This window comes from Chiloscyllium punctatum, chromosome 7, assembly GCF_047496795.1.
Source record: "Chiloscyllium punctatum isolate Juve2018m chromosome 7, sChiPun1.3, whole genome shotgun sequence".
NCBI classification, from domain to species: Eukaryota; Metazoa; Chordata; class Chondrichthyes; order Orectolobiformes; family Hemiscylliidae; genus Chiloscyllium; species Chiloscyllium punctatum.
In genome coordinates this window covers 55351229-55366787 of record NC_092745.1, presented here as the reverse complement: position 1 = coordinate 55366787, position 15559 = coordinate 55351229, and the positions used below count along the sequence as shown (strand labels likewise).

The following is a 15559-nucleotide window of genomic DNA, read 5'->3' as shown; positions in this document are numbered from 1 at the left end:
AAAGCACAACAATGCCTCTACTTCATCAGGAGGCTAAGGAAATTCGACATACCCACAAGGACTCCTACCAATTTTTATAGTTGTACCACAGAAAGCATTCTATCTGGATCTATCAGTGTGGTATGGCAACTACTCTTCCCAAGACCATAAGAAACTACAGAGAGGAGTTGTGAATACAACCCAGTCCATCACACAAACCAACCTTCCATCCATTGACTCCATCTACAATTCTTGTTGCCTTAGGAAAGCAGCAAATATAATCAAAGACCCCTCCCAATGTGGTTAATACTCTCTTCCACCCTCTTCCATCAGGGAGAATGTATAAAAGTTTGAACATACCTTTACACAGTTTCAAGAACAACTTCTTCTCCACTACTATCAGACTTTTGAAAGGACCTCTCAAATGTTAATTCTGATCTCCTCTCTCTCGTGTGTACCTTCTCTGCAGTTGTATTCTGTACTCTGTTCTGCTACTAGATAACTTTTTAATGGAATAATCTACCTGTATAGTACGCAAAAAGTCACTTTCCACTGTTACTCAGTATATGCAACAACATTAAATCAACCAAAGCACCAACAGAATTAGGAATGGGAGTTCTTCATAATACCAAAAATGTAATTGCGTTTTTCCCTCTGAAATCTGTGACATTCCTTTGGCAATCTGGAAGTGAAAAATGCTTTCAGAAATGGATTGCCAAAAAAAAATGCATTCAGTTCAGGGTTACCTTAGAACATTGGTATACCTCTGGACATGGGTAAGTTGTTCCCTTAGATGGGAATAAGCAAAAGTACATTTATTTACATTATAGCAAATTTGCAGTTGTCATTTCGAAAATAAATTGGGCAAATGTTCACGTTCATTGGTCTTTCTGATCAACAAATATTTAGTAATTAGAACAATCTGGTTAAGGATTGTACAAAATCTGGAAATGAGAAAAGCAAACTACAGTTATGAAGTACTTGTTAACTGAAAGAAATAAACTTTATGGTCTTGTGGTTTTCTAAAATGCAAACAGCTGTTACCAGCAACCAACACTGCAATTTTGCTCAGAATTGCAACGTATTTGTAACATTGTCATAATATGTTTTCCCTGTGGAAATAAGGAATATTTCCACTGCATGTAAGTCAGTATTAATTAATTATACTTGTTGCTGGCTCCTCCAAACTGGCTTTATCTGTCTGAAAGTCTTTACAACCAATTAATGGGGAGGGATGGAGATTACCAGTGGGAAGGAAGAAAACAGATATTAAAAACAGAACACCTCTAATGGACTTGAATCAGTTGCACCACATAACTCAAAAAACTAGGTATGCAACTAATCTTCAAAAAAACAGACAGCCAAAGCACAAGTGACATAATTGCATTTTAGAAGGGTTTTACAAGAAATTATGTTCTAAGTCCAATTGGCCCAAATACTTGCATCTTCCATTGATGTCTCTCATTCACCCTTTTTCTTAAAAATAAAATGATCTTTTTCTTTGCTTTAACTAACTCCAATTTGCTGCTTATCGCCTTTTTCTTACTTTTAGGTATTCCAGCTTGTTTGTTCCATGATAATTGCTGATTACTGTAATGGCATGGATTGTTCTTGCTAATAAAGGTACATCATGCATAATGCTGTATACAGCAACAATGCAGCCTGCTTCCATGTTCAAGCAACAGAGAAACAGGTTCATTAAAAAGGTGCAGATACAGAACTGTAGTTCTTTGGAAAGATCCTTAACTATTTTACTACATGTCATTAGATATTCATAAATGCTAAAAGATTGTAATCACTTTTTATAACTTTAACAAGGATTATTTAAATTAGATGCCAATTTCATAGAATTGACAGAAAGGTAGAAACAATGAGTATGGAAAACTGCAAATTTGTCTGAGGAGTTAGAAAGTAGTCCCTAATCAGGGAAAATCCATTTCACAAACTGGGGCTGATGCTGTTGACACTACCATCCCAATATAGTATAAACCACATCTGTGAGGCAGTAAAAGATTTTCAATTGTTCATTCAACATGGTTCAATCCTAAAAGAAGTTACTTGCCTTATACAACAGCACAGCATGGGCCTCCCTCCCTCACACCCTAACCCTAACCCTAAAGACTTTCAGAAACCACAGAATATATCTGCTTTCTTCAGGTATTTGTACAGAACTCAACTGTCCTCACCAAAGACTGTGTGATGCCAACGGTTTGGCTGAAGCTCAATGTAACATGAACATTAACTCCTTCAGAATCAATAACTTATTTGTGTGTCTTATTAGTGGAATAAAAGAAATGAACTTATTCGTTTGAAGACAAGGCAAATGTCATTCCATGCAAAGGAGCAGATAGAAAAAAAACAATTGTTGGGCTCTTACTCAAATTCACTATTATTTCTTCTTGTTGATTGTATTTGTAGCATTCTAACAACCATGATGCTTGCTTATGCCTTCTAGTTATATATACGGGTTTATGTAAGCTCTTTGTAATGATCTAGGAGACAGATCTGTGGTATTCTCTGTAATTTGCAGCTTTATCTCCATGTGACCTCCATCTAGCATCAATAAATCATGTTAAATCATTGTCATTTGTTTTTCCATTATTTTGTATATGGAATAATCCATCACAGCAATGCCTAACCATTTAGAAAAAAACAGGAGATGCAGCTCAGCAGTAATTCACTTATGCAAGTTGCTTCAGGGGATTGTTGTGAAAGCATTGTGGTTTTATTTGCTGTAATCTGTTAAAACACAAAGTGTTCCCTTCAGGCAACAGTGTTCGTGCCAAGCAACTGAAGACATCTGAATTTGTTTCGCTGCATCTCAGTCATTTTATTTACATGTGTCAGGTTTGCTCACTGGGTTATACTCTCTCTTCTAAGCCAGAAATTCCTGGGTTCAAACCCCATTCTCAGACTTGAGTGACACTTCTGTTGTACAGAGGAAGTATAGACTCAACAGGGGAACCAATCATAGGTGCAAGTTATATTTGAGGAAGGGCAAGAGCCTTTACCACGAAATTCTCAACTAAAACCAAAGAACCAAATATCTCTTCCCTCCTCTCCCATCTTTCCCTATCATTGCACTTGTTCAAGTCTCCAACCTTTCCTGAGTTCTGATGGATGGTCATCGACCTGAAACGTGGGTGGAATTAAACGTGGTCAGCAAGGGGCTCATAATCCACAATAAAATCTTGTGCTGCCTAAGCTGACCTGACCTCTGAATATCCAGATTTAAGGCTTCAGAGAGCTGCCAGCATTACTGCAGTGTCAGTATCACCACTGAAGAAGTGGCCACTGCCAACACTCTACTGGGATCTGGACAGAGAATTAGTCTTGGATCCCTCTGGAGAGAGGTAAGGTGGAATGGGATGGAGTTTCCAAGGATCGACATGCTGACTGAGTTGGGGAGGGAGATCTAAAACAAAGCAGACAATTGACTTCCTTCAGTAACCTCTCTGCACTGCACTCCCTTCCCCTCTTCTAGGGGTGTGGTTTCTTAAGTGGGCACAGAGCACATTTCAACCAGGGCTACCACCACCACCACCAGGTGGCCTCCATGGATAAAGTGACCTTCTCCCAGCCCAGCAAGATGAGGCCAGGAATGGGCCTCCAGGCAGGAAAGTGCCGAAAAGTTTTTTTGCCCAGAATTAATTGCAGTGAAGCTGGATGGCTGTGAGATCTCCACCATACCTTCCTACATAGATCAAACAGACCACTACCTCCGAACCTGCCTTTTGTGGTGCATTTAAGTTCTGCCTGTTCAATTTTTTTTCTTGCTCCATCAATGATACCTGAGCATTTCCAGTTTATAGATTATACAGCTGTCTATTTTATTGCCATTTTGCCATGGCTCTGTGCCATGTTTGCTGGCAAGTTTTCTTCACAAGTAACCCATTGGCTACGATTGTGAAATGTTAATGTGGTGAAGCTAATCAGCTTGTCTCAAAATGTTGTGTTATTGGGCATGAGTTTCCACATGATTGTTTAAAAGAGAGATCACGTAACATGCTCAATAAATATTTCATCAAAAGTAGACTTCCTGATTTTGTTACGGCAACAATGGTGTGGCCAGGTGTTGAGAGAGTTTTCCTGGTGGAATAGAAGAAACCTGGAGAACTTTCCTGTGGCTCACTTTGGTTTGACTGACGAAAACTGCTTTCTTAAGACTCTAGTCTATAGGAACATTCCAGAAGACCTGCAGTTTCTGGATTGCATACTCCTGGCATATTATTCACCAAACACTAGATGACTGCTAATGGATTTAACACGTCATATGCAACAACACTGCTTTGAACGGTTTCTGGTATTCTTTAATGGAATGTTCCAGAGTTCCTTAACGTTAAAGTAGCTAATTATTGCCATGCCAGCATTAGTTTTTGTTTGGCTAGTGAAGAAATCACACATGGCAAGGACAGATTATGTTCTGATTTTCGGATAAAGCTTGAAGTTGAATTTGCATGATTCTTGGCAAAGTCCAAAACATCTCATTTCAGATTTCTGATAATCTAATCATCCGGAAAACATGCTCCATTCTGGATGTTATTCAGGAGGACATTAAAGTTCTTGGAAACCAAAAAAAAACTGTTCTAAACAGTAACATTAAGACAAAGATAGATAGATTTTTGAACAGTAAAGGAATTAAGGGTTATGGCATGCAGATTGGTAAGTGGAGCTGAGTCCACGAGAAGATCAGCCATGACCTTATTGAATGGTGCAGCAGGCTTGATGGGCCAAATAGCCAACTCCTGCTCTTATTCCTTATGTACTTACGTTCTTATTATTTACTGTCATTCTGAATGATCCAAATTGGCATGGTTAATAAAATTTAGTCAAGAATGGGTAAATTAAACAGACTACTTGGGGGTTAAATCCACCTAAAGTCTAAATAGATGTACTAAGCAACTGAAATATTTATAGGACAACATTTCCTGGCATTTATCTAGATAGGCCTGCAGTTACACTTCCAATTTTCAGCATTTTTTACCATAATTTGTTTCTGGCGACAGTCTAGGATGGAATGCTAAAGAAATGATTGTTGACTTCAAGACGGTGTCTATTAGCAAAATCAGATATAATCCACTTCAAAGCAGCCAATGTCCCAAATCTCAAATTCAACATTCTTTTCGTAAATAATGGTGTATTCCTTGCACTCTGATCTTCATCCACTTACAAAAAAAAAGAGTGAGCTTCATGGTGGAGTTTCATGCACTTGGAGGGATCTTCTATTAGGAGAGGCTGGCAAGGTTGGAATATCTTTTCCCTGAAGTATAGGGCATGGACAGATGGCTTCATTGAGATTTATAAAATCATGAGAGGCATAGAAAAGCTGAACAGCCAATGACTTTTTGGCAGGGTTAGGGAGTCCAAAACTAGACGGCATAGATTTAAAAAAAGCAGAGAGGGGAAAGATTTAAAAAAGCAAAAACAGAAATTATGGAAAAGCTCAGTAGGTCTAACAGCATCTGTGAAGAAAAATCAAAAGTCAATGTTTTAGGTCCAGGGACCCTTCCTCCGAACCAGTGGGGGCTTGCTCTGTACCACATTTGTAGACAATTCGGAGGAAGGGTCACTGGACCTAAAACATTAACTTTGATTTCTCTCCACAGACGCTGCAAGACCTGCTGAGCTTATCCAGCAATCTGTTTTTGTTTCTGATTTCCAGCATCCATGGTTCTTTCAGTTTTTATTTAAGATTTAAAAGGCGCCTGATCAGCAATTTTTTCAGCCAGGTTGGATGTATATAGAACGAGCTGCCCGAGGAATTGAGAAAGGTGGATTCAATCACAACATTTAAAAGACATTTGGACAGGTACATGGATAAGAAAGGTTTAGAGGGATATGGGGGCCAAATGCAGGCAAATGGGACTAGTTCTGTTTAGTAAACCTGGTTAGCGCATTAGTGTTGGGCCGAAAGGTCTGTTTCCATGCTATAAAACTCTTAAGTGCATGTATGTATCTCAATAATCCTGTCTTTGTGTGAAACCTGGGAACAAAATTGGAGTTAGAATAAAGGCCTTGCTGTTGGAGGTCCATAATTCTGGTTTTCAGTTGACCTTCAGTTTACATAGCTCATCTCAAAAATAAACAGGGTCTTAAAATGCTTCCAAGTAATGGTTAAGTAACATCAGAACCCCAGCACTACTTTTTGTTTGAACCTATCATATTCCTCATTCTGCTCATGGATGATGGTGAGATAGGTTTAGCAGGGTTGAAATGGTGATCTGGAAGCAGATCTCGCAATTATGTTTTCCTTGTTTTGGAGAGTCAGGCAATATGCACGCTGATGCCTTCTGTTACTTTATAACTTTGCTACCGAGAGCTGTTGTGTCATTCCCTTTGCACTGCTGGTATGTGACGATTGTTGGATTTCAATCCAACCCCAAGTGGTCGGCTGCCTATTAGAAGTATGTTTAATGCTGACAGTTTGCCTAGTCCGAACAAGTGAAAGCCAAGCAATAAAATGGTTTGCATCTCCTTTCACCAAATAGGTTGACAACTCATCGTCTCACTGACTCAAAATGTACCTTAAAGATGAAAAATGCCCCAAAATTTCCAATGGTGAGAGAGTCAGGGCCTGAATGGACCCAAAATCAGAAACAATATTTTGCAAAATAGACAGGGAGAGGTACTCCTGAACTTTATGCATGCTGTCCACCACAATAGCTAATCTGTTAAAATTGCATTCAAATACCTTGGTAGTTTTTTGGAAAGAATTAAACATCTTGTTTAAATCCTTAAATGGCCTGAGTAGGAACAATAACACTGAGCTTTTTAAATCAAGTTACCCTGTCTATTTTTTATTGCTCCTGTTACCTTAATGCCACCTACCAGCCGTAGTTTCACAGTAGTGTGAGAGGGAACTCATATTGATTGCTTCAGTTTGTCATGATGGAATCGGATAAGTCTAAGTTTGGTGCTTAAACATTGATATCTGTACACACCCTGTGACAGTTCATAAAATTGTTCATGACTTTGACATAGAGTTTAGCTCTCTCCAAATACCAGTCGTTTGGTAGATCACTAGAGTTTAAGTGTAACTTCTAGAAAATGTTTCAATTGAGTTTTATACTATTTTGCATAATCATCAGTTCAAGACTAACCCTTCTGCATTTTGTAATAGCAATAATTTTTCTATGTACTTAAACTTTTTAACCAGTACACTGCATTATCATCACCACAGTGTTAACATTATCAGTGGTGTTAAGGAAATAGCCAAATCTCTTCTAACCATGAGACTTGTTGATAGCAGTCTCAGAATAATTAGGCTTTGAAATTTTGACATTGTTTGCTCACAATAATAAGTGTAATAAGTCAACTGCTTATTAGACCTGTTCAGAACAGAATAGTCTAAAATCAACAAGAAGCTCTAGCCTTTCAGCTTCCTGTGGAAAAGTTATCAAATTCACTTTTTAGCAAATGGTTTTGTTTTGGCAAAAAATGAATACAATGAGCAATTGTTTCAACAACGTTTGAAGAGATTCAATACAAGATGACAAATGTGGATTTATCAAACAATAACAATTATACACCCATATTTAATGGATACAAGAGTGTCTACTTGCTGATAATAATAAATGAGCTTGATTATCATCTATTACCTGTGGGGCTTGGCTGATTTCTCAGCTTTATCTGAGTACGGGATGATGTACTCAGAGATCATCTCCGGCTTCTGCAGCAATATGCCTAACTTTGATTTTATTTCTTTGGCCCTGAAAGATAAAACAGAAAAATTAATGTTGTTGGTTGTTTACTTCATGAAAGATTAGATTTCCAAATATTATAATCAAACAGTTGGTGGATTGAAATTTGGACAGCTGTCTACTGTCATGTCTCAACTGAGACAATGTTGATGTTTATCTGGCTCTTCAACTCCCATGTAAAAATCATTCTTTCGACAAATTAAATAATCTCAAATCAATTTAGATATCTACTTTTGTTTACTACAAAGCCTTATTTATAATCTCAAGCTTAAAATCTGGCTATAAAACAAAAAAAAAGCATTGAAAGAGTTAAAAGTCACTTACTCACTACCAAAGATGGAACATGGAGTTCCACAAGGAACATTGTTGGGCTACTGTTCTTTGTAATTTACATTGCTTATGTTCAAAACAATCAAAAGTACAATGTTTATATTTGTGGAGGACATTAAGTTAGGTGGATGTAGTTGATACTGAGGAAGAAGAACAAGAAGAAAAGTAAACTTGCAGAATGGAAATGTATTTGAATATAGAGAATGGTGATGCAGTGCATGTGGGTAGGGAGCCACAATGTCCACATACTCCTTTGAATAAGAAGAATCTATAATGGTAAGGGAAGTAGGACTGGAGAAAACTGCTGCTCAGAAACAAGAGTGATGAACTTAGAGCATGGATCAGTACTTGGGGCTACGATGTTGTGGCCATAACGGAAACAAGAGTTTCACAGGGGCAGGAATGGTTGCTTGATGTTCTAGGGTTTAGAACGTTTAAAAAGAATAGCGAGGGTGGAAGAAAAAAAAGGGGGTGTAGCATTGTTAATCAGAGAGTGCATCACAGCTACAGAAACGAAGGTTGTTGAGGAAGGTTTGTCTACTGAGTCAGTATGGGTGGAAGTTAGGAACAGCAAGGGAACAGCCACTACATTGGGGGGTTTTCTGCAGACCACTTAATAGCAGTAGAGAGATTGAAGAACTCCTAGGCAGGCAGATTCTGGAAAAAAGTGCAGATGTAGCAGGGTTGTTGTTACGGGGGTTTCAACTTTCCCAATATCGATTGGAACCTCCCAAGTGCAAATGGATTGGATGGAGCCGTTTTTGTCAGGTGTTCAGGAGGATTTCCTTACTCAGTATAATCGACAGGCCGACGAGGGGAAAGGCCATTTTGGATTTGGTGCTTGGCAATGAGCCAGACATGTGTCAGATCTTGCGGTGGGAGAGCACTTTGGTGACAGTGATCAAAACAGTCTCACATTTACCATAACCTTGGAGAGGGAAAGCAGCTGTTACTGAGGGAAGATATTTAAACTGGGGAGAAGGGCAATAGGGAAATCCCTGGCAATTACAGACCAGTCAGTCTTACGTCTGTGGTCAGCAAGGTTTTGGAAAGAATTCTGAGGGATAGGATTTATGACTATTTGGAAAAGCAAAGTGTGATTAAAGGTAGTCAGCATGGCTTTATGAGGGGCAGGTCATGCCTCACAAACCTTACTGAGTTCTTTGAGGAGGTGACAAGACAGGTCGACGGAGGTCAATCAGTGGATATGATGTATAAGGACTTCAGCAAGGCATTTGATAAAGTTCCCCATGGTAGACTCATTCATAAAATCAGGAAGTATGGAATACAGGGAGATTTGGCTACCTGGATACAGAATTGGCTGGCTGACAGAAGACAGAGTGGTTGTAGATGGAAAGTATTCTGCCTGGAGGTCAGTGATGAGTGTGTTCTTGGGCCTCTGCTCTTTTTAATTTTTATAAAAAGACTTGGATGAGGAGGATGAGGGGTGGGTTCGTAAATTTGCAGATGACACAAAGGTTGGAGGTGCCGATGATAGCATCAAGGGCTATTGCAGGCTGCAGTGTGATATTGACAGGATGCAGAGCTGGGCTGAGAAATGGCAGATGGAGTTCAACCAGGATAAATATAAAGTGATGCATTTTGGAAGGTTGAACTCGAATGCTGAATATAGGACTAAAGACAGGATTCTTGGCAGTGTGGAGGAACAGACAGATCTGGGTGTGCAAGTACATAGATCCCTCAAAGTTGCCATCCAAGTGGATAGGGTTGTTAAGAAAGCATTTGGTGTTTTGGCTTTCATCAACAGGGGGATCAAGTTTAAAAGCTGTGAGGTTTTGCTGCAGCTCTACAAGTCCCTGGTGAGACCACACTTGGAATATTGTGTCCAGTTCTGGTCGCCCTACTATAGGAAAGTTACAGAGGCTTTGGAGAGGGTGCAAAGAAGGTTTATTAGGATTCTGCCTGGACTGGAGGGCTTGCCTTATGAAGAAAGATTGAATAAGCTTGGACTTTTCTCTCTGGAGAGGAGGAAGAGAGGAGACCTGGTTGAAGTGTACAAGATAATGAGAGGAATTGATTGAGTCAATAGCCAGAGACTCTTCCCCAGGGCAGGATTGACTGGTATGAAGGGTCATAGTTTTAAAATATTAGGAGAAAGGTATAGAGGAGACATCAGAGGTAGGTTCTTTATGCAGAGAGTTGTGAATGCATGGAATGCATTGCCAGCTGAGGTGGTGGAAGCAGAGTCATTAGGGACATTTAAGCGACGGCTGGACATGCACATGGATAGCAGTGAGTTGAGGGGTGTGTAGGTTAAGTCATTATATTTTACATTAGGATTAAGTCTCGGCACAACATCGTGGCCTAAGGGCCTGTTCTGAGCTGTACTTTATGTTCTAACAGCTTTACTGACAGAGACCATTTGGGTCAAATGACTTGTTTCTCCATATGCTCTTTTTAAAATGTGTCTGGTGGTAGGTATGTCAAAAGATGTATGTCAGCTCTTTGACTATTGAGTTACATCATTGCCTTGAAATCAATATAGATAACATTGACAAACATGGCTTTCTACCAATTAAGATAAGAAACTCAAATAGAACGTGAGAATGAAACTTCAGCTATGTAACAAAATTGCCTCCCTCACCTCCTTGTATTTAGGTTGTAAGTAGTCAATTGGACTGAAATCTAGTGAAAATCTTTATGGAGAAGAGGACTGTGGCCAAGTTCACAAGAAAGGAGATTTTTATCATATACCCGAGATGACGCAGTTTGTTGAAACCAGATATTAAATATACATATGTATGTTCTTTATTACAAGCCAGAAGGAAAACAATACCAAACTATTGATGGTATTGTACTGAAGAGTGGCACTAATACTGAGAGCATGTTTTATCTACTTGGAGTCATATCTTTCTGACTGAGGATAATATTTTCCTTGGCAGACAGATTCATGATACATACACGTGAGGATCATTTCATGCAATGGTTCTGGAATTCATTCAATGTCATTGTTACTGATGACTGCTCTTGGCAAATAAACTACAATGGAACTGATGGGAAATTTCCCTTAAACTTCTAGATGTAACATATATGATCCAAACCTTTTAAGAGGAAACTAGATAAATATGGGCAAGATAAACAAATACAAGGGTATGTTGGTTGGTTCAGATGAAGAAGAGTGGAATGAGGTTCATAAAGGAGCATGAAAATTGCAATGAAGTTGTCGGGCTAAATTTCTTGCGTCTGTGCTATATGTAAGATGCTAATAAAGCAAAGATTATGGCTTCCAGAAAAGGACAAACAAATAAATGAATGTTATCAAGACTTTGAGGAGTAACAACCACTATAACAACTTGGTGATCAGCAAATGATGAATGCTCCAGTTATACTGTATTATCCTGCATCACAGCTTTTTAACAGCCTGTGGTGAACAACCCATTCAGATCTTTGCTGTTTATCAGCCACTGTTAAACAGGTTCTGAACAAAAGCAGTTGACAGAAGTTGCTGGAAATCTGCAATAAAATCAAAAACACTGGAAAAACTGAGCAGGTCAGGCAGCAGCTATAGAAAAGGAAACGGAGTTAATGTTTCAAGTCAATGATCTTCTATTACATCCCTATTCCTTGTTCCTCAGATGTTGCCTGATCCATTGCATGATTTTCAGCATGCTCTTGTTTTTTTGAATTTCAGCTTTCTACAACCAGCTCAGAACTGCTGAAGTGCAAACACTTATCGTTAGCCAATTGAGTTGGGCCATTAAATAATGGTACCCTCTGCTCCGAGTCTCAAGTCAAGGTCTTGATGTTAATTCAGGAAGGATTTTAACATTAACTGAGCATACATCATCCAAATATGGAGGCATTTTAAGCCTGTGCTAGCTTATTGTATACAATGTAATGTGGTCTTTACTACCAGAGTTAAAGGATTAGCTTCTTTGTAATACATTCAGAAAAATAATGAGCATTTTACGATTAATCTCCAGAACAGCAAGAAAAAAATACAAAAGCATGATTTATCACCTTGAACTGCTGTTGGTCGTGATAAAAATGTCCATATTGTTCTTGGTGCAAACAACAATGGTACTGCTCTCATATATGCCTCTATATACCTCTTGTCAACACATGGGATTGGGTGCAAGAAAAACTTGGAGAATCTAGTACATATTTCAAACAGGAATACATCACATTGTCTGCCTGAAAGGGCAATAGATGCAGGGTCATTGAATACTTTTAAAGCAGAGTTAGGTAGATTCATGTTTGGAAAGGGAATCAAAGGTGGATTTGAACATGGAATTTGCAACATAAACAGATAAACCATGACCTTATTGAACGGTGGAGCAGACTTGAAGGGCCGAATAGCCCATTTCTGCTCCTAAAGCATATGTTTGTAATATTCTGCCGACAGGCCACACCAGCAAAATAGACTTCGTGTTTGCACTTGTGATTTACCGGTGTTCCAAACGGATTTTAAATTGCCGCTCATTTTTATTTACGTGTAACCATTAAACAGTGTATGTTACAGGGAAACTTTTAGACTACTTTAAGTGTCTGTGCTGTCAGCCTCTATATCTATGGTTGTGCAACCTCCTCAAATGCTTAACAGAAAGATACAACTGTGCATGGGGCCCTATTTGACAGGCTGAATAAGCAAAATTACCTCTCGATTGTCATGGGAATTGGAGTAAAATATGATACAGTTTCCCAAAGTCAGTAATATCCTTGATGCCTGCTATTTGTTGGTTTTGGCAAAGTTTCCACAATGCTGGAAAAGATGTGTGTCCTGAGGGGCATTTGCCTATTTCCTACAGACGAATGCACACTGTCTGAGCATCCTGTATAATATACAAGTTTGAAATATTGACCGTGTGAGTGATTCTCCAGAGCATAGAAAATAAAGGCATGCAAAATGTAGCAGCAATATGTATGCACAGCTGGATCCTGACAAATGCATGACAAGCTTGACAGGACACTTTGTGTTCACCTTACGATATTTTGTCAACTGGTTGTGAAAAATGTTGCCTGCAAATATTCCTCCATGAAGTTAATGGCATGAAAATTACAACTGGAAGCATGCTGCTTGGCCCAACTTGCTTGTGCTGGAGCCATCCTGCCCTCAAGAGATTCTCTTAATAGCAGTCTTTATCTTGCACACTTTCGTAGTCCTCACGGGCTGTATTTTATGGGGTGAGTGCAACGTTGATACACCCTCCAAACTGTTACATTCGCATCCTCTCCCCACCCCCAGTTATGGCATATTGTGAGTGGGCTAATGAAATTGAGAGAGTGTGAAATGTCTCACCCTCATTAGGAGGAGGTCCTACTTTCGGGAGTTGCGGCCAAATGGATTCGTGTAGTCAATAGGCTTGCAAACAAATTTATTTATTGCTGATTTTGGCACACACTCCTTTACTTCCCATCTAGTGTATAATGGGGAGCAAACCATGGATGGTTGTGGAGAGGTTGGGCCAACCACCAGACCGGTTTTGTGACCCGCCACATTCCAGATCATGTCAAATCAATCCCCATGTGCCTTCCCTGCTGCTTCCTTTGACCCGTTATACTTTTAAATGTTGACATGGGCTGGATTTTCAATGTCTTCCCAATAGTCAGATGAATTCAGGATATTGGACCCCTGCCTCAACTGTATTGCTGACACAAAACTGCTTTTAAAATACCAATGCCCTAATTGGGTAGGAGCCAATCCCTCTGCCCACTCAGTGGCACTAAGTGTATTCAGTGGGTGGGAGAAGCCCACGTTCCCAATGCCAGTGAAAGAAGTGAAGTGCAGGCATGGCAGGACCTGGCACAACTTTGCTGAGGAAGCCAGACAGATCCTTGGAGAACTAGCAGCATTAAAAAGGTATGGAATGGACAAAGTGGTCAAGCTGAAATAGTGAGCATAATCTAGCACTGGGCAATTGAAGACAAGATCATTTTAAAAACTAGAGAAAAATAAAATTCTTCCCACAGCAAACCTCCAAGCTGTGCACTGATGCAATCAGGCTTTCTGAAATCTCCCAATTTTTAACAATTGTTATGAATAAAATCTATTTTTGGGATGTTCACAAGTCCTTCTGTTATGGGTGAACTTAAATGAAACAAGGGTATCACATATATTCTCCAGACCCATTGAAACTCAATGTCTTTTCAAGAAAGGCATTCAATGGTCATATGAATTGAATAGGAATTCAATTCAGAAAACTGCAACCATCTCAAAAATAGTATGGATAATCGACTAAAGGATGCATAGGCCAACCCAGTACTATTTTGACAGGAAGTCTTTGGGCTTATAATATGGTACGTTACATAGTTAAAAACAGCCACAGTTTTGCCTGCTTTTAAAAAGTAACTGAAGATGCTGTTCAATCACAGACAGTGATACCACAAGTGATACAATCTGATGATCACCTGAGAACCGGCCCAAAGACCGTGGACGGCATGGTGGCTCAGTGTCAGGGACCAGGGCTCAATTCCAACATCAGGAGACTGTCTGTTTGGAGTTTGCAAACTCCACCTGTGTCTTTATGCGTTTCCTTCCACAGTCCAGGTGAGGTGGATTGGGAATGCGAAACTGCCCATTGTGTCCAGGGTGTGCAGGTTAGCTGAATGGGAAATGAAAGGTTACAGGGATGGGGTAGGTGGGAGTAGGATGCTCTTTGGAGGGTCGTTGTAGACTTGATGGGCTGAATGACTTGCTTCCACACTGTATGGATTTTACGAACAATGAAGCTGAGATAAAATAGTTATACTTTGAAACAGGGAGAAGGAATATCCCTCAATCTATTCTAACTGCAAGTTCATCTGCTGATTCTTCAATCATGGCTAACTACAAGAAACCTCAGTTATAGAAAAACATCTACTTTATCTCTCCTTCATTCCAGTTAAAACATCAATTCAGCTAAGAAACTACAGGCTCACTGTGGAAGAAACTGAAGTATTTATAACTTGCAATGTTTCTTCAGTATTTCCTGAGTATACATGACCCGGTACATGGAGGGTCAGGTTAAATAATCTCTGGGACATGTATGTGATAATAGGTAATTTTTTTTTAAACTTTGCCAATTCTGCTGCTGACATTTTTTTAATGTAGGAAATATCACTCCAAGAATCAGAAATTCCACAGATCTCAAACATAAGTAAACTGCTTATGGACAACAATGAAATACATATATTGTCCGTGATAGCATAATGTGGAAAAGTTTGAAACTATCCATGTTTTTGTAGGAAAAATAGAAAAGCATGATACACTTTAAAACAAAGGAACTAGGAACTTTAGGATTCAAAGGAATCTGATGGTCTTTGTCCACAAATCACAAAAGGTTAACAAGCAGGAATGACAAGCAATTAGGAAAGCAAATACTTTTGCTACGAATCCTTTGGGGCAATTGTAATACCAAGTTGCACCACTTGTAATTTCAAGTACTCACACACCTATAGGACAAATGTCAACATAAACAAAATGATCTCATGCCATCACTTAGCAAATCAGGAACTGGAATTTGTTTAGGGACTATCAAACCATTGGAATTGCATGTTGACAGATTATATTTTTATAATTAATGCATTTAGACTGCTAAATTTCTGAAAAT

General features: G+C 39.2%; 1 protein-coding gene across 1 annotated transcript in view; it reads right to left on the bottom strand.

Moving 5' to 3' along the window:
* LOC140479663 (regulator of G-protein signaling 5-like) overlaps positions 1-15559 on the bottom strand; it is a 41341-nt gene that overhangs the window by 12380 nt on the left and 13402 nt on the right. The window contains exon 2 of the mRNA XM_072573608.1: positions 7578-7688. Within this exon, the coding sequence (XP_072429709.1) occupies positions 7578-7688 (111 nt within the window). The remainder of the gene's footprint in view (positions 1-7577; positions 7689-15559) is intronic.